The 21,743-nt window shown below is 44.7% G+C and overlaps 1 protein-coding gene across 3 annotated transcripts in view; it reads right to left on the bottom strand.

The window, feature by feature from the left end:
* Positions 1-17,830, bottom strand: part of Dock11 (dedicator of cytokinesis 11) — a 225,854-nt gene extending 208,024 nt beyond the window's left edge. For all 3 annotated transcript variants that reach the window (XM_012951928.2, XM_004671477.3, XM_045141070.1), the window contains exon 1: positions 17,686-17,830. In XM_012951928.2, the coding sequence (XP_012807382.1) occupies positions 17,686-17,787 (102 nt within the window). In that variant the 5' untranslated portion in view covers positions 17,788-17,830. The remainder of the gene's footprint in view (positions 1-17,685) is intronic.
* Positions 17,831-21,743: the final 3,913 nt, after the last annotated feature.

Raw genomic sequence — 21,743 nt, 5'->3', positions numbered from 1 at the left:
TTCGATTTTTCCTCTATCATGTCAGGATCCATGCTGGGAACCCATCTGACCCCAGAACACCAGCCACTCCTCAACTTCTAGCAATGCCTCATGGGATAAGCACAACAATCGTTCCCCGAACTTGCACTCATTTCCGTTCCTGGAACCAAGGAATATGTGATTTTACACAGCAAAGGGGACTTTGCAGATGTGAGTAAATTAAGGATTTTGACATGGGAAGATTATGCTGGGTTATCTAGGTAGGACTGACGTCATCATCAAGGTTTTTCTATGTGGCTAGGAGTGTAGAACAGTATTACAGTAGTTGTCGAGCATGCACAATATCACAAAAACCAAGTAAGGATTTTCATAAATGAAAGGGGCAGGTAGGTAAGTCAGAAAGGTGGATGTGATGGTGGAAGCACAGTCAGGGAGACACAATGTAGGAAAGACTCAGCCAGCCAATAAGGATGGATGAAAGCTCCAGGTGCTAAGGAAAACAAGAAGTCTGTAGAAGCTGTAAAAGAAGTCAACTTGCAACACTGTGTTTTAAAACTTTTGGAAAGTATAGATTTGCCAAACCTTACTATTATTCCAGGGAAAACTATTTCACCCTTGTGACTTTTAGAGCTACAAGAAGCCCATATTCTTTGAAGACACTAAGCTTGTGGCAATTTGCTAAAGCGGCAATGGGAAACTGATAAGCCACATGCCCAGTCCAGGGTCATTTTCTGGACCTCCTCATCCAGGTGACTCCCTCCTCAGCACCCTCATCAATGAAGAGTTCCACTGTACAGCACTCTAGTTCCAGGTGGTCACCGCGAGGACAAGGCATCCTTGCTCTGGAGAGCTAGCAACAAGACCAAAACTTACTCCCAGAAGAGCTAGAAACGGACCAGAAAACCAAGATGGGAGTCAGATATGAATGGGCAAGGAAGTCAGGGCAAGGAACCAAGGCTGGATGTAGCATGTGGTAGAGTATCTGCTTAGTGTGTGCGAGGCTTGGGGTTCTATCTCTAACAACTTGTGTGTACACATGTGCATGTACACACACAGAGAGACAGGAACAAAGGGACAGAAAGTGGACAAGGAAGAAGAGCAGAACCCATTGACCAGACTTAAATTTGAAATAGAGAGTAGATGCCAGGCCTGGTGGCACAGGCCTGTCATCCCAGCTGTTCAGGAGGCTAAGGTAGGAAGATAGCAAGTTCAAGATCTGCCTTGGCTACAGAATGAATTCAAGGCCCGTCTTGTATTATCCAAAGCCTCTCTCAAAATAAAGAGTAGAGAGGGCTGTAGATGTAGTCTAGTAGTGAAACAGCTCTTGCGCAGCATGTGTGTCCAATCCTAGGTTCAACACCCCCAGTGCTACCAAAATATAAATTATATAAATAAATAAATAAATATATAAATAAATAAAGCTTGGTATGGTGTTTGACACCAATAATCCTAGCACTGGGGAAGTAGAAAAGATCAGAAATTCAAAATAATCTTCAACTACATAGTGAGTTCAAGGGCCAGCCTGAGATATGTAAGATCGTGTCTCAAGAAAAATTAAATTTGGCAGATTAAATATTAATGTTGCTCCTCTCAAGAGAAACTCCTCCATAGAGGTGGCAGTAGACACTGAGGAAACTCAAAATTCTTGAAAGCAGAAAATCAGAGACTGTTGAGAGCTCAACACTAAAGGAGACCTATAATACAACCACTAAGTCTACATTTGGGAACAGGGAATGGAAAGAATGTATGAGTCATAGGGTGGGAAGGTGTACTCTGAGGTTTTGTTCCTCCCACAGGGACTGACTGATACATCCATGACCCCACAGTGAGTATTGATAATTCCACTGAGAAGGGACCCTCAGTAGAATGGGGGCGGGGAGCAGAAAAAGAAGAGTATAACCCCATGGGAATATGACCAATTTGCAATATATTCCTATATTAAAGTTCTTAATATTTTTTTTAATTAAAAATTTAAAAAACAGGTGGCGGTGGTCGTGGTGGTGCACGCCTTTAATCCCAGCACACCTAAGGCAGAGGCAGGAGGATTGTCGTGAGTTCGAGGCCACTCTGACACTAAATAGTTAATTCCAGGTCAGCCTAGGCTAAAGTGAAACCTACCTCAAAAAAACAACAGGTGGGGGGCTGAGGAGATGGCTCAGTGGTTGAAGGTGTGTGTTTGCAAAACCTGCCTGCCTAGGATCAATCCTCAGCCACCCATATAAAGCTAGATAGATGCAAAAAGTGGTGAGACACATGTGTCTGGCATTCATTTGCAATGACAAGAGAGCCTGGCATACATGTGAGTCCTACCACCCCCAACACAAATTAATTAGTGTCACAAAACAGGTAGATGCAGAAGTTTATATTGCTTGAGACTAAGAACCTGGGCTTCTCTGGATATGAGAAATCCTGATGGCAGCAGGACAGCTGGCTTGGAAGGGGGCATTCCAGCTGCAAGTACAGAAAGAGGGATAGCTGAATGTGTTATTGTAGAATTGAAGTGAGAAGCCTTATAGAAGTCTCTTTGGTTCTTCTGATGAGAATCCCACCAGATTTGTCTGGAAGGGACAATCAGGCTAACTTGCCTTGCAAGCAGCCATGCCAGTCACTAGTAGTGTAGGAATAAGTCTCCTGGTGGGGGGAATCCACAGGGGCACCTTCTTTGCTTCCCAAGCAACAGAGCATGTCATAAGCACTCTGCTGGACTCCAATGAGAACTACTGGCCCCTGCAAGCTTTGAAAAAAACAATTTAGTTCAGTTTCTGCAACAGTTGATTCCAAGCCTTCTTGGACTTAAGTCATTCTTAGTGGTAAGGCACATACTGTGGAAAGTGACATTCCCTTGTTCAGGTCTCTAGAGGCTATTTTGTGCACTGAAACATTTGGAACTGATTAACCTATGAAAATAAACTGGTCATGCCAACAGCACTGTTCCAGTCACACATGAACACTATGACAACAGGACCTGCAAAGCATAAAGCTGGCCATTTCTCAAGTGAGAAAACTAAACTTCTAAAATAAAAGGCATGAAAATGAATATATACATTGTTATTTTTGGATAGTGCTGACCCATTTGAAAAGTCATAAAAGCAATTCCATGAAAATGACCCCAGGTATCTTTCCAAAGCTAGAGTTCTGAATATGCTTCTCCATATAATTATTCAAATAACAAACAGAGGAAGAACAGTCAATTGTAAGCAGTTCTCATAATCCTAAGGCTTGCTTTGGGATAGGAATATATGCATATGTGTGTGTGTGTGTGTGCGTGTGTGTGTGTGTGTGTGTGTGTATGTACGTATGTATGTATGTATGTATGTATGTATACTGATCTTGTCCACATTTCTCAATAACAATCCCACCCCTTAAAAAAATCCTTTTCACTAAAGAAACCTAATCTAGTTTAGAAATAAACATGATCTCCCATTGGCTATCACTAAAACCATACAGGAAAGGTTTCCTCCACCTGATTTCTTGTGGAAACTAGCAGATACACTCATGTTTCTTTGTGTTACCATGAAGGAATCAAAACAGCTGGAGCTCATTGCCCTGCCACTTAGCAAATATGGATGACCTATGGCCTGCCTCCCATGAAATAGACCTTTGTTTCCCCATTTGTAGAAGAGAGGTGATGACAATGTGGTATAAGTTTAGCAGTGACCCACAGACATATAAAATCATAGACATAACAGGCCTTTTAACTCTTCTTAACACTGGGGCTAGGAAAAGACAAGTACCTGACATTGTGTGAAAAACATCTCATACAAGTGAATTTCCCTGGCCTTTTTGTTTGTTTGTTTTTTGTTTTTTGTTTTTCGAGGTAGGGTCTCATTCTGGTCCAGGCTGACCTGGAATTAACTCTGTAGTCTCAGGGTGGCCTTGAACTCACGGCAATCCTCCTACCTGTGCCTCCCGAGTGCTGGGATTGAAGGCGTGTGCCACCACACCTGGCTTCCCTGGCCTTTTGACACACTTCACTGAAGCACTTCAAATAAAGATGTTCTGTCAAGAGTTAGAAGAATGCTTGACTTCTCAGTTACATCTTGCCCAGTAAATTATCTCTGTTCGTTAGGGAAAGCAATATCATGGGGACATGGAAATATCTGAATCTCTTCAAGTACTTCTCAGCACCCTGACACATGTACAATCCAACACAAGCTGGCAAGGAAGGAAAAAAGCTTCCCGTGAATTATAAACTCCATAGCCAATAAAAATAAAGTGGACAAGAATCACAGGAAATCATTAAGAGCAAATTTAGGTATGGTTGTACAAGGCTGTGCACAGACAATGAACAAACCACGAAACCACGTGTAGCTGGAATGGTTGGCCTGTTTCCCATACTGACTCTGCTGGGAATATGTATACACCATACTAAATAGAATTTATCCTGCTATCACAAACCATAGCCTGACAGAAAAGGACACTAGGCCAGGCATGGTGGCGCACGCCTTTAATTCCAGCACTTGGGAGGCAGAAGTAGGAGGATTGCCTGAGTTCAAGGCGACCCTGAGACTACACAGTGAATTCCAGGTCAGCCTGGGCTGTAGCAAGACCCTACCTCGAAAAAAAAAAAAAAAGAAGAAGAAGAAGGAATGAGGGGGAAAGGGAGGGAGGGAGGAAGAAAGAAAGACAGAATGAAAGAGAAAGAAAAAAAGGAAGGAAGGAAGGAAGGAAGGAAGGAAGGAAGGAAGGAAGGAAGGAAGGAAGGAAGGAAGACATTGGGATTATGGGTATATCTCAGTGGTGCAGCATGTGTTTGGAATGTGTGAGGTCCTGGGGTTCTACTCCCATCACCACAGAAAAGGGACAATAATTTCTTAGGAGATCTTTAAACTTATTTTTAAAATATTTTTGTTCATTTTTTTATTTATTTGAGAGTGACACACAGAGAGAAAGATAGATACACACAGAGAGAGAGAGAGAGAAAGAGAATGGGCATGCCAGGGCCTCCAGCCACTGCAAATGAACTCTAGACGTGTGCGCCCCCTTGTGCATCTGGCTAACGTGGGTCCTGGGAAATCAAGCCTCAAACCGGGGTCCTTAGGCTTCACAGGCAAGCCCTCTTTAAACTAATTTATTTATTTTAATTAATTTATTTTTAATTAATTATTTATTTATTTTAGTTTTAATTCTTATTTTAGTTTATATCCATTGTATAAAATATTGAGTTTCATTACATTTCCACACATGTACATCATATGTACATCATATGTGTATATGTGTGTGTGTGTGTGTGTGTGTGTGTGTGTGCACGCGCGCGCGCATATATGTGTCCCTATATATATATAAAATTTGGTTTTTTGAGGTAGAGTCTCACTATAACCCAGGTTGGTCTGGAATTCACTATTTAGTCTCAATTTGGCCTCAAAGTCACTCACGGTGATCTTTCTACCTCTGTATCTCCAGTGCTGGGATTTTTTAAAGGGGTGCACCACCACACATGGCTAACATCATAACCTTTGGTCATATTCACCCCCTAGTCATTTGATTTTTTAAAAACAAGGACTGGCAAGTCTCCTTTGAGACGCACACACCCATTCTCTTGAGTGTACTTAATTCTTCCCTGAGCATCTTTCTATTTTTAATAAACTTGAGCTCTGCTTCAAGAAAGAAATAGACAATGGGGAGAAGGTTCACTGAGAACTTGCTCCTCAAGTAAGAGACCTGAATTTAATCCCCTGAATTCACATATAAAGCCAGGCATTCCTATGTGTGTCTGTAACCACAATACTTGCTGAGGGGCCAGAAATAGGAGGATAGCTGAGGCTTCTTGGTCAGCCAGATGAGCTGTAAAATACTAAGCTTTGGATTCAGTGATAAATTATCTCAAGGAAATACTGCAAAAGAATGATAGAGGAAGACATGTGGCATCTTCCTCTGCCTCTGCACATGTGTGTACAGGATGCATATTATACTTGCAAACAAGTGTATACAACACACACACACCACCACCACCCTAAAAAAAATGGGGGCTTGGGGAGCTGGCTCAGTAGGTAAGGTACTTGTCTTGTTAAGTATGGGGACCTGAATTGAGATCCTCAGAATCCACATAAACTATTGGGTATTGTGGCATATGCCTGTAATACCAGAGCTGAGGAGGTAGAGACGGGAAATCCCTGGGGCTCAGTGGCTAGATAGTCTAGCAAAATCAGTGAGCTAGTTGTAGGTTCAGCAAAAGACCCTGTGTTAAAGGGCCTACACCTATTAAATTCTCTCTAAACTAACAATGTTTATCCCATTTAACCTGGGCTGACTTCATTCTCCACATCACCCAGTTGCATTAAACTTTGAACTCGAATGGTGTGCTTCCAGAGCTGACACTTTTAGTCACTGGCAGCTAACTGAGACAATCCCTCAGGGAGCCTCCAGGATGGGGCCCTGAAAAAAACTCACAAAGGCATCTAACTCCAGGCTGATACAAATGACAGATGAGTGTTACCTTCAAACTTTTCTCACGCCTGGCAAAGCCTACAGGAAACAAGACATGTACATCCCAAGAACGAATTTCTTCTAAAAGTGCCTTTAGGATTTACAGAAAAGAGAAACCACTTAAGTTCTCCACCCTCCTGTTGTTTCTGATTTCCCCTACAGTGTAAAATACACTTAAAAAATACTAATAGAGGGCCGACCGTGGTGGTGCATGCCTTTAATCCCAGCACTCGGGAGGCAGAGGTAGGAGGATCGCCATGAGTTTGAGGCCACCCTGAGACTACCAAGTGAATTCCAGGTCAGCCTGAGCTAGAGCGAGACCCTACCTCAAAAAAAAAAAAAAAAGAAAGAAAGAAAAAATACTAATAGGTCAGGCATAATCCCAGCACATGGGAGGCAGATGCAGGAGGATTTCTGGAAGTTCCAAGGCCACCCTAAGAATACACAGTGAATTCCAGGTCAGCCTGGGCTAAAGCGAGACCCTACCTCAGGGGAAAAAAAAAAAAAAGAATAAATTTTCAATATGCTTTGCTGACCATTCTGTATATCAGGAGAAAACAAACTCCAGTAGATAAATTAACCCTCTGTACTAAGCTGCAACAAAAAAGTAAGGGTGGTTCCTGAAAGGGAGCATGGAATTTGAGAAGGTAACAACCTCTGTTTATAGTTCACAGAGGCCAAGTAAGGGAATGCCAAGGTGAATTACACATGTACACTACACATTTCTCTGACATGTTACTGATAAAATTCTCCCTGTTTCCATAAATTAGAGAGGAAGGGGGTAGCTCAGAAGCCAGAGAGATTAACAATGTTCATTAATAAGCATCTATTCAGCCTTGTTAGTACCAGGAAAGACCAAAAATGGGAAAAGGAGAAAGATGATAGAACTAACGAACTGAAGATACTGGGTAGAACCATGGCATCCTACCTGGCTTCTATCTTCTCTATGTCAGTTATCTGCAGGTAGCTCATCTTCCTTTATGGATCAGAAGTCCCTTAAGGACAGGAAGAATTTCTGTCCATTAGCCTCTCTTGGCACCAGAAGGAGGTTGGATATCCCCTTAGCTCCATGCTGTACTAAAGGCAACTGTTAGAGCAGGATCTCCTTCTTTCTTTCTTTCTCTCTCTCTCTCTCACCACACACACACACAAAATCTCTCTTTCTGGGCTGGAGAGATGGTTTAGCGGTTAAGCGCTTGCCTGTGAAGCCTAAGGACCCCGGTTCGAGGCTCGGTTCCCCAGGTCCCACGTTAGCCAGATGCACAAGGGGGCGCACGCGTCTGGAGTTCGTTTGCAGAGGCTGGAAGCCCTAGCGCGCCCATTCTCTCTCTCCCTCTGTCTTTCTCTCTGTCTCTGTCGCTCTCAAATAAATAAATAAAAAATTTAAAAATTTTAAAAAAAGGAAAAATCTCTCTTTCTTTCTCCCTCCTGTGTGCATGTACTAACTTCCATCACCATTCTAACTGGAAGTCTGGGGCTGGCATCCAAATTATTATTCATCTCCACCCTGCATCCTACTTCCTAATCATTCCCAAAAGTGCAAGCCTCTTCCATAAACTAATTTCACCTACAATCTCATCTCTGTCCACTCAGCCCTGGTTCTCCCATGGCTCTTCCTCCCTTTCCTGTTCCCATTTAGAACACTTTCTTTTCTGCCCTCAGCAACCCCAGTCTTCTGCCAAAATACAACCCTACATGCTCAGCCTTCCCCTTGAACATTCTCTCTATTCCCTTGCTAAACTGAAACCTGTCTTTGCCCTGACAACTCTTTCAAATAAAGGCTGCTCATTTTCCCTTCTCCTATCACCAAGCACATTTTTCTTCTTGTTTGTTCAAGCTATGAAGCCTAAAATTCACCTTGACTCCACATCCTCTTCCTCTTTTCCTCCCTCTTCTCTTCCCCCTTCCTCCCTCCTCCCCTTCAAGAGTCACCAAATGCTGTAGACTTTATCACTGTCTCTCACATCTTTCCCCCTTATCTCTGTTCTCACTGCCTTTGTTATAATTATCACTCTTTTGAATTATACATTTTCACTAGTTTCCTGCCTTCCAGGCTCTACTCTCAAAACTAAGAACAACCCACAGTTTCCCACAAAACACCCACTGCATTCCAATCACCATGCGAGGTGCTAGAATGGAAATGAATTTATAGCCAGAATGAGTAAGAAGCATTATCTGCTACATAGATCCTTCTATAATACTAGAAGACTTTTTTCCAACTTTCCTTTTCAAAAGCTTCATTTATGGGCTGGAGATATGGCTTAGCAGTTAAGGCACATACCTGCAAAGCCTAAGGACCCAGGTTCGACTCTCCACGTCCCATGAAAGCCAGATGTAGATGGTGGCACATGCATATGGAGGTCATTTGCAGTGGCTGGAGGCCCTAGCATGCCCATATTCATTCTCTCTGTCTCTCTCTGTCTCTCTAATAAATAATTAAATTTTTAAACTTCATTTAAAAAAAACATAATCCTTTCTCACCACCTTTTGTCCCCCTCATCCCATCGACTGAACCCCCACTTTTTTCCTGCCATTCCCTTTCCTATATTGATGTGGATTTTTTTTTTTTTGCTGTCCTCCAGAATCCTTGACAACCTGTTGGTGGGCTCAATATTGTGCAGATCTTGTTCAACTAACAACAGCCACCGTGAGGTCATGAATTCAATAACCACTTTATGTCAGGGAGAAAAGTGTTCCAAAGTACTCTACCCTTGGCTCTTACATTCATTCTGCTTCCTCTTCTGCTATAGTCCCTGAGCCACTGGAGAATGTAATAGTGTTGTCTCAAATGTCATATCTTAGCACTCTGAGTTTTGACTCTACCCAGCAGTCACTGCCATCTGAAAAGAGAGACTTCTCTAACCAAAACAAAGTTATTTTTAAACCTTTATCAATCACTTATATACCAGGCACTTTTCATATGTTAACTTCCTGACTCTTCACAGGAACTCCAGAAGAGTCCTACTGTCTGACCCCATTTCACTGATGATGGAATTGATAGAAGTTTACCTGCCTCCACTCATAATGCAATAGTAGCAGAACCTGGAGTCAGCACCAGGCCTGACTTTGGAACCAGTGCTTATTCTGCCTCTCATCTTTTCAGTAGGACACTGAAAACTTGGCAAAGAGCCCAAATGGGATGATCCTGACATGAAAACTTTTGAAACCAAGTCACATGAGGAATGAAGGGAAGAAATGAGGAACCTTTGGTGAATTTTAAAACATAGTTAAAGGGAGCCAGGCATTGTGGCACATGCCTTTAATCCCAGCACTTGGGAGGCAGAGGTAGGAGGATCGCCATGAGTTGAAGGCCACTCTGAAATTACCGAGTGAATTCAAGGTCAGCCTGGGCTAGAGTGAAACTCTACCTCGAAAAAAAAAAAAACATGTTTAAAAGCACCTGCTTGCAAAGCCTGACAGCCTGGGTTTGATTCCCCAGTACCCATATGATGTCATACACAAAAAGGGTCACATGCACCTGGAGTTTGTTTGAAGGGGCAGGAGGTCCTGACATACATTCTCTGTCAAATAAATAAATAATTTTAATATTTATTTTTATTTGAAAGAGAGAGAGAATGGGCATGCCAGGGCCTCTAGCTACTGCAAATGAACTCCAGACACATGTGCCACCTTGTGTATCTCACTTACATGAGTCCTGAAGAATTGAGCCTGGACCCTTTGGATTTGTAGGCAAGTGTCTTAATTGCTAAGCTATCTCTTCAGCCCACTAAATAGTTTAAAGAGAGAGAGAGAGAGAGAGAGAGAGAGAGAGAGAGAGAGAGAGAGAGACAGAGACAGAGACAGAGACAGAGAGAAGAAGCAAACATTCAGTATGGCCAAACAGTAGAGCTTAAGCCCAGGTCATGGTAAATTCAACAGAGTAAATTGCAGCTCAAGGATCTTTTGTACCACAGCTCTCTACCAGGCAGGAGGTGTTTAAACAAACCATTTGTCAGAGATGTGTCCAGGAGACACTCTCGCCTTGTGTGAATGAGCAGCCTAGATCAGCATTTCTGTGCCCATCAGAATCACTGGGGGAGGGGGGGGGGGCGACAGGCAGGCTGTAGAGATAGCTTAGCGGTTAAGACACTTGCCTGCAAAGTACAAGGACTCCGGTTCAATTCCGTGTACCCATATAAGCCATATGCACATGGTGGTACATGCATCTGGAGTTCATTTGCAGTGGCTGGAAGCCCTAGCATGCCCACTTACTCTCTCTTTCTATCTGCCTCTCTCTCTTCCTCTCAAATAAATAAGTAAAATAATCATCTGGACGTTTTAAAGAACACAGATGCCTAGCCCCACCCCAACTTAGTGAAACACAATCTTGAGAGGTGGAGAGACCCTTATTTCAAGAATCCAAAACAAGGAAATAAGTCTGTCAGAAGGTTCACTGTCTAAAACAATATGAATGGCTGATCAAAATAGGAAATACTGTTCAAACAAATACAAATTATATCAATGTGCCATTTATATTTTATCATATTACAAAGATTAAACAATATATTCATCACTGTCAGCATGGGAGAGGGGAAAATATTCTCAAACTTTGCAGGTAAAAGAATACCCCGAACAATTTTATGCCGAATAATTTAACAGTATGCTTAAGAGGAACTTTTAGTGGTACTAATGATGGAACCCAAGGCCTTACATGTGTGGGCAATTGCTCTCCCAATGAATTACATCCACAGCTCTAGGAGGATTTTTAATATTAAAATGTATATAATCGTTAAACATGAAATTCTGTTGCTAGAAATTTATCCAAAGAGAAAAATCCAGCAAGTTTGAAAATACTTTCTCAAAGATGTCCATTTAGTTGTTTAGACCTGTGCTATTCAAGAGAACTTTCTACAATAGTTGAAATGTTCCATTTTAGCATGGCCTAATATAACAGCTACTAACCTAAATGTGGTTATCATGCAGAATTGACTTTAATTAATTTAAATTTAGGGCTGGAGGGATGGCTTAGCAGTTAAGACGCTTGCCTGCAAAGCTAAAGGACCCAGGTTCAATTCCCCAGGACCCATGTTAGCCAGATGCACAAGGGGGCACACATGTGTAGAGTACATTTGCAGTAGCTAGAGTCCCTGGCATGGCCATTCTCACTCTTGGGCTTTCTCTCTCTCACACTCTAATAAAAAATAATAAATTTAAAGATGTTTAGTATAGTGTCACACACTTGTAATCCCAAACCCAGAAGGCTGTGCCAAAAGATTATAAATTCAAATCTAGACTGGTTTACACAGAGAGTCACACTCTCAAAAATGACAAAATTTTAAAGGTAAACAGCCACATGTGTTTAGAAGCTAAGGTATTAGACAAGTCATGTTTATAACAGTGCCAAAGCAGAAATTATCAAAATATCAAACAATAAAAGATGACTAGCTGGGAATCGTGGCACACACCTTTAATCCCAGCACTTGGGAGGCAGAGGTAGGAGGATTGCCGTGAGTTCGAGGCCACCTGAGACTCCATAGTGAATTTCAGGTCAGCCTGGGCTAGAGTGAGACCCTACCTCGAAAAACCAAGTTAAAAAAAAAAAAAAAGATGACTAACCTATGGCATATCCATAATGGAATTGTTGGTGGTCATATTAAACATGCTTATATAACTATGTATTTACTGACATAAACAGACATTCACAAGATATTTATAGTGGAAAAATTATTTAAATGTTTGTAAAATAATGTATATATTTCTATTCACATATGCACAAAGTCTTGAAATGTATATATTCAAATATTAGCAGGAGCTGGAGAAGTGCTCAGTAGGTAAGGGCACTTCCTATGCAAGCCCAAGGGCCTAAGAAGCCCTGAGAAAGTACTTGAATTCAATCCCTAGGACCCACATAAACCCATGGGTGTGGCCACACACACACCTTAACCTCAGTCCCATGAGAGAACAGAGACTGTAGAATCATCAGAGTCCATGGGGGGCAGGGGAGAAGTTCCAGGATTAGTTAAGAGATTCCAGCTCAAGAGCTGGGCATGGTGGCGCACGCCTTTAATCCCAGCACTTGGGAGGCCAAGGTAGGAGGACTGCTATTAGTTCAAGCCCACCCTGAGACTACATAGTGAATTCTAGGTCAGCCTGGGCAAGAGTAAGAACCTACCTCAAAAACCAAAAAATAAAAAATAAAAAGAGAGAGAGTGTGTGTGAGAGAGAGTCCAGCTCAAATAAGAATGGGCAGAAGAGCAATGGAGCAGGACACCCAAAGTTCTGATAACAGGTGAGCACATGGGGTGCCATATGGGAACATACATGCTGCATATACCACATACATACACCACACAAGCAGAAAAAAAAATGAAAATAAAGAAATTTTAGCAGAGTATCGTCTGAATAGTGAGATAGCGATGCTTTAGTCTTCTTGCTCTTCTAACTTTTCTATAATGAATATACACTTTCAATTAATAAAGCAATCAAGGGCTGGAGAGATGGCTTAGCGGTTAAGCGCTTGCCTGAGAAGCCTAAGGACCCTGGTTCGAGGCTCGGTTCCCCAGGTCCCACGTTAGCCAGATGCACAAGGGGGCGCACGCGTCTGGAGCTCGTTTGCAGAGGCTGGAAGCCCTGGCGCGCCCATTCTCTCTCTCCCTCTATCTGTCTTTCTCTCTATGTCTGTCGCTCTCAAATAAATAAATTTTAAAAAAAATTAAAAAAATAAAGCAATCAAAATCGAAGGATGGCTTACTGCTACATTAGAATAGAAATGACTTATTTCAGAAAATTGACTTAACATGCTAAGATTCTAAAATCAACTCTATTATTTGATGCTAACGAGGGCTAGCAAAAGGTATCTCTAGGGCTGGAGAGATGGCTTAGCGGTTAAGCGCTTGCCTGTGAAGCCTAAGGACCCCGGTTCGAGGCTCGGTTCCCCAGGTCCCACGTTAGCCAGATGCACAAGGGGGCGCATGCGTCTGGAGTTCGTTTGCAGTGGCTGAAAGCCCTGGCTTGCCCATTCTCTCTCTCTCCCTCTATCTGTCTTTCTCTCTGTCTTTCACTCTCAAATAAATAAATAAAAAATGAACAAAAAAATATTTAAACAAAAAAAAGGTATCTCTATGCTTTCACATTTCACAGCAGCCCGTTTTGTTCTTCTAGAGATTCTTGGGGAGTGGGGTTACGCAGGACCCTCCTAACCAAGAAGCCACCAGAAGAATTATTGAGGCAAATCTCATGATCAGGTGTGCCAACATTCTGGTTCCTGTTCCTCTCAGAGAGCTCAAAAAAAACAACAACAAACAAACAAACAAAAAAAAAAAACAATAGAACTAAGACTCTAGACTCTGAACTGGGAAGGTATGGTCCAGAATCCCAAATCAGAGCCAGGTATGGTGGTGGTACACACCCATAATCCTAGCATTCAGAAGGATAAAGCAGGTTTGAGACCAGCCTGGGCTACGTAACAAGACCTTGCCTTGATAAACAAACAAATAAGCCCAAGCTGGGTTAGCCTTGTGGCTAGGTCGTAGGGCAAGTCCCCAGCTTGCTCCAGGCCCCAGGTCCCATCCTCAGCATCTAGGGGAGGAAAACTCTAGCTGAAACTGGCTTTATCCCACAACACAATGAAAGTTCTCACTTCCCTACAGGTGAAGCAGTGGGTTTTGTCCTATATCAAGCAGTTTCAACACCCCACCCCTACGCAAGTAGGAACAGAGTAGCTGCCACATTTCCAGGGCTTCCCTAAATGTGACCATGACAGCCTTTACACACAAAGGTAGTTATGAATGGCGGGTGGGGGAGGGCCACAGCTGCTGGCCCTTGTCAGCCTTTCTCAGCTTGTGGACAGCTAGCTTCTCTCTATTGCTGTTACCATATGGAATCCCCCAGTGCCAGCCAGAGGACCTGTCTGTTTTGCTCTGCCTCAAGGGGCTACTACTGGTAATATCTAGCAACTCTTTCCTGATCGTCCACAACAAACACTAAACACCTAGGAGGCGCAACCATTGTACATTTATGAAATGCCTCAGTTCTCCTGTGGCACAAAGACCATTACCTGAGGTATAACACTCGGTTTCTAACACTTCTGAAAACCCTCTTGAGAAATTCTGCTCAATGGTGATTCTGTAATCCCTTTCCCTGGGTGAAAACCGACCTTCATAAAAATGCTGAACTTACAGGAGCATGCAGCAATGAAACAGCCTGTCTTCCTTTGCCTGTTTCATTATATTGTTAATAGATTCATGGAAGTACTAATAATGGTAAGAAGGCCTGAATACACAATGGTATGCTATATATAGCCTAGGCCTTCTGAATTTTTCTAACAGGGAGCAAAACTGAATGATGTGAATGACGGGAACACATGCCAACAAGAGTGTAATTTAAAAAAAAAAGTAAACAGGAAATGCTGTATATTTGTTGAGCATGTTAGGGTTTTTCTGTGGAGTTAAACGCGAGGAAAGCATGACTTGCTGTGCTAATGACTCCGATTCATGCTGAAACGGTAACATTAGTATTTTGGGTTTATAGCAGCAAGTGTAAATCCTACCTCAGCTGTCCATTAATAAACACTTGGGGTTTAAATCAGAAATGAACCAGAAGTTGGCAGCAGCTACAACATGGTTGCCTTGCTCTTTAGACACTCGGGGCTTTACTAACCAGCTAATGGCTCTTTGTGTCAGAAAAAGAAAACATGGGAAATAGGGGGATGTTTAGGAGTATTCATAGTATTTATGGCTATTTCTTTATTTCACAACTGACAAACTGTATTATTATATTAAGATGCTAGGAGCTGGACCTTTAATCCCAGCACTTGGGAGGCAGAGAAAATAAGGATTGCTGTGAGTTCAAGACCAGAGTGAGACCCTACCTTGAAAAAAGTAAAAATTTAAAAATACAGATGGTAGGAAGACTAAAATTGATTAGTGCACAAAATCTGACAAATACACACCCAACCTACATAGGAAGTAATGAAAACAAATGAAAAAAAAAAAAAGCTGTCTTTGTTTCCTGAATTCTTGGCTTCTGGCATTAAGTCTTGCATATAGTAGAGGTTCCCCCAAATGTTGGCTGCTTAAATTACTAGAATCCCCAAATCTCATACTAGATATATGAGTAAATATTTTTCCTCTGCATTGCCTGATACAAGTGCTAAAAAATCAGTGGCCTTGGTGCCAAATAAGCAAGGATGACCAGGGAACTGTGGCCATTGGCAGTAGCTCCAAGACTCTCTTCCTGTCAACAACAGTTTTTCTAGCTCATATCACAGAATAAATGGTGAGGAAAACGCCATTGCACCTGTGCTGCACACACACACAAAAGTCATTTTTAAGCCAGATGTGGCAGCCCAGGGCTGAGGCAGGAGTTCGTAGCCAATCTGAACTATATACTAAGGCAGTCTGGACAACAGAATGGAACCCCGTCTCAAAAAATATTTTTTAAACATAAATACCTGTAAAGAAATTTTATTAACTTTTTTTCCTGCTGAGGGTGGCAGGTCAAATGCTGGTCAAATCCCAGTGGAGGTTCCCCTGTCCCATTTATTCTCTTGAGACCATCTGTCCACCTCACTGCTTACATCACATGGTGTGGTGAAGGGCCAGCCACCCAATGCTGAAGGAAGGCTTTCTCTCCCTCTCTCCCTCTCTCCCTTCCTTAATTTAGAAAAGTGTTCTCTGTGCCAGTCAGACTGAATCACTTGTTAATAACCACCAAAGATGAGAGCCCTGGTATAAATGCCCTGCACACAGCTTGCAGTCCTCTCTTAACTGGCTATGATGACAAGTGAGGTTCAGATCTGACCTCAACAGGTCTTCACTCCAAAATCAGAGTGAAATATACAATAAGCCAAATCTATTAAAACAACATTAAAGGTCTGGATTTAGCTTCACTAAACAGCAGGATTAAACTTTCAAGGGTACAGCACGATCAAGAGATTTCTTTAAAGTCACTTGGCTCTGCACAGTTGTAGCTAGTAGGGATCAGATTTTTATCTCAAAGGTCCATATTTTACCCTTGATCCTCCTCCAGAACTCCCACTAATGTCAAGTTTCTCCGCTGTTAGGATCAGGCCCCTGGTTTCTCTTTAATGTTGGTTTTATTGCTGATTCTACAAAATCAACAGAAAAATTACAAGGAAAAGCTGTGAAGTTCCCTTCTTGGGACAAGTTGTGTTAACAAAAAGCCCTCTCTTAAGATGATGAGATTATAACACATCAAGTGACAAGATGTAAGAGGACTGAAAACAGACAAAAACGAGTGAACCCCCCAAAAGTAAAAAACAAACGCTAATTAACCGTTCGTTTGCCCTGGTCCACAAAATTGAGGAGTCTTGAAAACACGAAGGGCAGTGCCCACCGTCTGCTTCACGAAGCTGAGGTGTGCTGGGAGGGTTCCCAGGGGGTCTGCGCATTCTCCAACCCCATCCCCTAACCGTGTCGTTTCCCTGGAGCCCCCAGCCTCAGGCTTTAGGTCTCAGATAAAGGTCCTTCATTCTTGGACTGGCACACCAGCCTTCCCCCATCTTCTTGCCTCCGTAGTGATTGAATCTCTGGAGCCACTGTCGCTCAGCTCGCGCCCACTCGTGCTCAGAACCCCGTTGTTTCCAATTCCCTCCAGCCACAGCGGCGGCGGCAGCACCCCTCAACACCCATCACCACCCTCTCCTCCAGTAACAGGAGGAAGTCACTGTGCTTCCTCTGTTCTCACCGCCCGCCTGAGCTCGGGCGCCCCGGGCTTTTTGGGTGGGGTTCTTTTTTGTGTGTGTGTACATGATGTGTGTGCTCGCGCAAGTGTGTCTGTGGAAGAGGCTTAACGCATCCTTCCGCCTGGGTTGCCCCCGGTGCCCTCCCGAGGGGATCAGGATCTCCTTGGGTCCCCAGCTCTTTGTGCCAGGTCAGGGGCGGCGCGAGGTGCGCTCCCCAGCTCTCTCCGGCCCTCGCCCAGGGCGGGAGCCCGCGCTTCTCCCGCAGACGTCCGAGCCCGGCATTGCCCGCCAGCTACCATCCTGGCGCACGCCTTCGGCTAGCAGGGCAAAAGAGCGCGGTTCCCGGGCGTCCCGGACTCGGACCCCACCGGCGGCCGCTGGTGCGAAAACTTACTGGAGCGGGGAGAGGGAGGAGGAGAGGGGAAAGAAAAGAGACAGGAGAGGGAGAGAGAGACAGACAGACAGACTGAGAGAGAGGGAGAGCGCGCGCTTGTAGGCTCTCAGCGCACTGGGCGGCCGCCGCAGCGCGGCTCTCTTTGCCCCAGGGCCCCGCGCGCGCGGGAAGCCACCGCATCGCTGCCATCAGGAGTGCTTCCCCCTCCCGGGAGTGGACGCCCCGTGCCTCGGCTACTCACCAGCACCACAGAGCCCCGCACGGCCTCCGACACGCTCTGCCGGAGTTCAGCCGCCGTTCCCGGCTTGCTGAGCCGCTTGGTGAATTTGCGCACTTCGGCCATGGCAGCTGAGGCGGGCAGGTCTCAGCGAGTGCGCTCAGTGCCCCGGGCCCGGGCGGCCGCGGCCGCTGCTCCCGCTGCTGCTGCCTGTGTTTACACGCCGGCCGGCCGGCCACATCGCTGCTCGAGGCGGCGGCGGCGGCGCGGCTCACAGGGCTCCTCCTCCCGCCCGCCCGCCGCTCCTCCCTCGTTCCCTCCTCTTCTCGCTCGCCCAGCACGCTCCCTGGTCCTGCCCCACAGGCGGCGGCGGCAGCAGCAGCTCCCTCCCCAGGCGGCCCCGGGCTCGAATGGCCACAGCCGAAGAAAGAGGGTGTGCCTGGTGCTAGACAGGGTGGGTGTGCCAGGGAGGTGGGGGCGAGGGTCACGACGGAAGAGGGGGAAGTGGCAACCGCTCAGGGCTCCGCCTGCGCTGATGTTGCCGGTGCAGCCGCATCCGGGAGGCGAGATGAGGCTGCTGCTTTTTTTGAGTACGTGGGGGGGAGGGGGGGGAGCGGGGGGGGCAGGGTCAGAGGTGAGTGATGAAATGTCTCCGAGACTGGAGCGTGCGGTGCCCCATGGTTCCTCTCCGCTCCTGGAAGCTGCAGGCCCCATCGGAGGGTTGGAGAAGTCTCACTACCCCCACTCCGCAAGACCCCCGGTCCCAGGCGGCTAGGCGCTGGGAAACAGCCCAGCCATCTATTGTGTGCACAGCCTAATAGGGTCTCCTAGAAGTGAAAGGAGGGAAAGCAGGTTTTCTGCCCCAGAGGTTCCTCTGGGTCCTGCACCCTACCCACATCATTCATTTCCTTGTTCAGGTGTCCACCTCGGTCAACTCCAGCACTCCAACGAGGGGGCTAGCTTCAGGAAGTGTGACTTGCTGTGGATGCATCCCCCCTCCCTCAAGTGAGGCGAGAGCTGAGGTGGGGCCTGGAGCCTGGGGGCGACTGTGTGAGGCGCTGCTTCAGCAGTGACTACGCCAAGAGTAGGACCCCTGGCACTTGAATGACCCTAGTCTTGGCTTTGAAAGGCGACCACCTTCTAGCTTTTACAAATGTGCTGCAGCCAGCTCTCCCTTTTCATTGCCTGCTCCTTTCCTTCCCTCTCCAGCTTTCAAGAAATTGGTTTTCCAAGAATCACGAATATCTGACCACCTTCACCATTTAGCCATCTCTCCAGCCTCCTTTGTGCCACTTTTATGTGGTCAAATATTCGGCTATATTCAAGCAGAATATCTGCTGAAGATGGAAACACGGACAGAAATCTTGAAAGGCTAGCAACCTTGTCAGAAGCTAAGGCAAAATGAAAGACTGCACAAACCTGGCAGTACTGAATGTAGTTACTTCGTTGGTGGAGAGTGAAAACGGCACTCAAGCGGCCCTTCTGAGAGAATTTCCACCACTGCCCATATGGCACTTTCCCCACTTATCCCAACTTTAAAGAGCAAACAGTCACACCTACACAAGGGATTTGTTATGGAAACAAGGGCAGTTAGATGGTTTCTGTGAACCCAGCAAAGGCCTAGTCTCTTAGCAGCATGCCTCTTCACTAGCCATCACATTAGTCCTGATAAAGCACAAATGGAGGCTTCCTACAGCACCTGGACACTAGAGAGAGGCACTGTGTCACAAATGGTGGCTTTGACTGTGTGTGTGTAAAGTGTGTGGTTGTGTACAGGTGGGGCAGCACACATGCATTCTTTCTGTTTCATGAATGTCAGTGTAGCTCGCTCACACTTGCTGAAATGCATAAACCCCATCTCTTTTTCCTTGCTTGCTAAGGGAGTCCAGATGTGCTGCTTCGCCTTGATAAAGAGATGAGAAGGAGACCTCTGATCTCCAGTTTTCATGAGAGTGTATATTTATTTTTATGGACTTAAGCCTCAGCAGCCATGTGGGAACCAGAAGGAAAGGCATGAACAACCTCCGAGAAGCCAGTCTAGAACCCAACAGTATTGAACTATTGGGTCAAGCCAGGTACTACCTATTTCAAAATTTCTTTTCATGAGAAGAAAACAAATCTTTAAGAATCATGCCACTTTCTCTCTCCTCTCCTCTTTCTCCAGCTTATCTTCTGCCCCCTCCTTCCCTTCCATTCTTTTTGTGAGGCAGGGTCTCATGTATCCCCAGGATGGCCTGATGTGGAGCTGGGGATGATCCTGAATTTTAAATCCTCCTGCCTCCTCCTCCTAAGTGCTAGAAATACAATCCTGCACCACCATACCTGGTTTATGCAGTGCTGAGAGTGGGATCCATGGCTTCAATCACACTAGACAGGAACACTACCCAGCCCTTTGTGCCACTTTAAAAAAATATATTTTATTTATTTGAAAGTAGAGAGAGACAAAGAGAAGATAGTATGAGCACGCCAGGGCCTCCAACCACAGCACACAAATTCCATATTCATGTGCTACTTTGAGCACCTGCCTTATGTGGTTACTGGGGAATTGAACTTGGGTCATTAGGCTTTCAGGCAAGCACCTTAACCATTTAGCCATCTCTCCAGCCTGCTTTGTGCCACTTTTATGTAGTCAAATATTCGGTTATATTCAAGCAGAAGCATATTTAGCACTGCAGGATTGCAGGTGGTGATGGTATGCAGCATTCATTAGGAAAGGCAATATTCCCCCATAAACACTTGACATGGCACATCCATTCCAGTGCAAACAAATGAGTATGTTTACTTCAGGAATATAAATTCCATGCAGGGAATGAAAAAGACTGAGTGTGAGTCACTGGAATGGGGGCCTTATTTGGAAGACATGGTCAAGAAAAGCCCAGTTAAATTGCATAGTGGAAGCAGAGAAGAAGCAATGCAGGGAGAGCATCAAGGCAGTGGAAATTCCAGGAACATCCTGGAGATGGGAACAGAATTAATGTGTTCAGAGACCAGGAAAAAAGGGCCCGTGAGGCTAGAGAACAAAGGAAGAGGAGTGGTATGAGATGGAGTTGGAGAAGTAGCAATTTCTGCAGAGCTTTGTGAGCCATGGGAAGCATATATCACACTGATGGCACACAAACACCATCTGGCCATTGTACAGGTTCAGTGTTCCTTCCTGAGAGTGACGGTTTGACTTTGTCTACCATAAGACTTCAGTTTAATTACATACACATTGAGCATGATGCTACACACTGAGAGAGAATGCACAATGAATTAAAAAAAAACATTGTCATTCCCTTCTTCAGGGGAAAATATAAAGTCTCTCTGAGGAGATGATTATGATGCATGGTAGTCTGTGAATAGGCCTATACTCCAGGTGAAGAAGCATGAGAGAGGGCTGGAGAGATGGCTTAGCAGTTAAGGTGCTTGCCTACAAAGCCAAAGGACCTTGGTTCAATTCCCTAGGACCCACATAAGCCAGATGCACAAGGTGTTGCATGCATCGGGAGTTCATCTGCAGTAGCTGGAAACCCTGGCAAACCCATTCTCTCTCTCTCTCTCTCTCTCTCTCTCTCTCTCTCTCTCTCTCTCTGTCTCCTTTTTACCCTCTCTCAAATAAATAAATATTAAAAATATATTTTTTTAAAATGAAGCATAAGAGATCAAATCTGATTAGAATCTATGGAGCACTTCCTGAAGGAGGGAGTATTAGAGCTGCACGTTAAAAAATGAGTGGGTCTAGACAGGACTATACTCACATACTAATGGGAGACTGCAGGGAAAGTTCTCCAGGCTCCAAGAGGACATTTCTTTGAGTGATTTCTACTTTTGTTAAATGGCTTGGCTTTTTGTTTGTTTGTTTGTTTGTTTTTCAGGGTAGGGTCTCACTATATAGCTCAGGCTGACCTGGAATTCACTATGTAGTCTCAGGGTAGCCTCGAACTCACGGCAGTCCTCCTACCTCTGCCTCCCGAGTGCTGGGATTAAAGGCATGCTCCACCACGCCTGGCTGGCTTTTTTTTTTTCTTTTTTTTTTTTTAGCGCAAATTTATCTGCCACTTTAACAATATCCAAGTCAGGCATGGTTGTGAATGCCTGTACCC

The sequence above is a fragment of the Jaculus jaculus genome, chromosome X (assembly GCF_020740685.1).
Source record: "Jaculus jaculus isolate mJacJac1 chromosome X, mJacJac1.mat.Y.cur, whole genome shotgun sequence".
Taxonomy (NCBI): Eukaryota; Metazoa; Chordata; class Mammalia; order Rodentia; family Dipodidae; genus Jaculus; species Jaculus jaculus.
The sequence above is the reverse complement of the archived record's forward strand: the minus strand, read 5'-3'. Positions and strand labels throughout refer to the sequence as shown.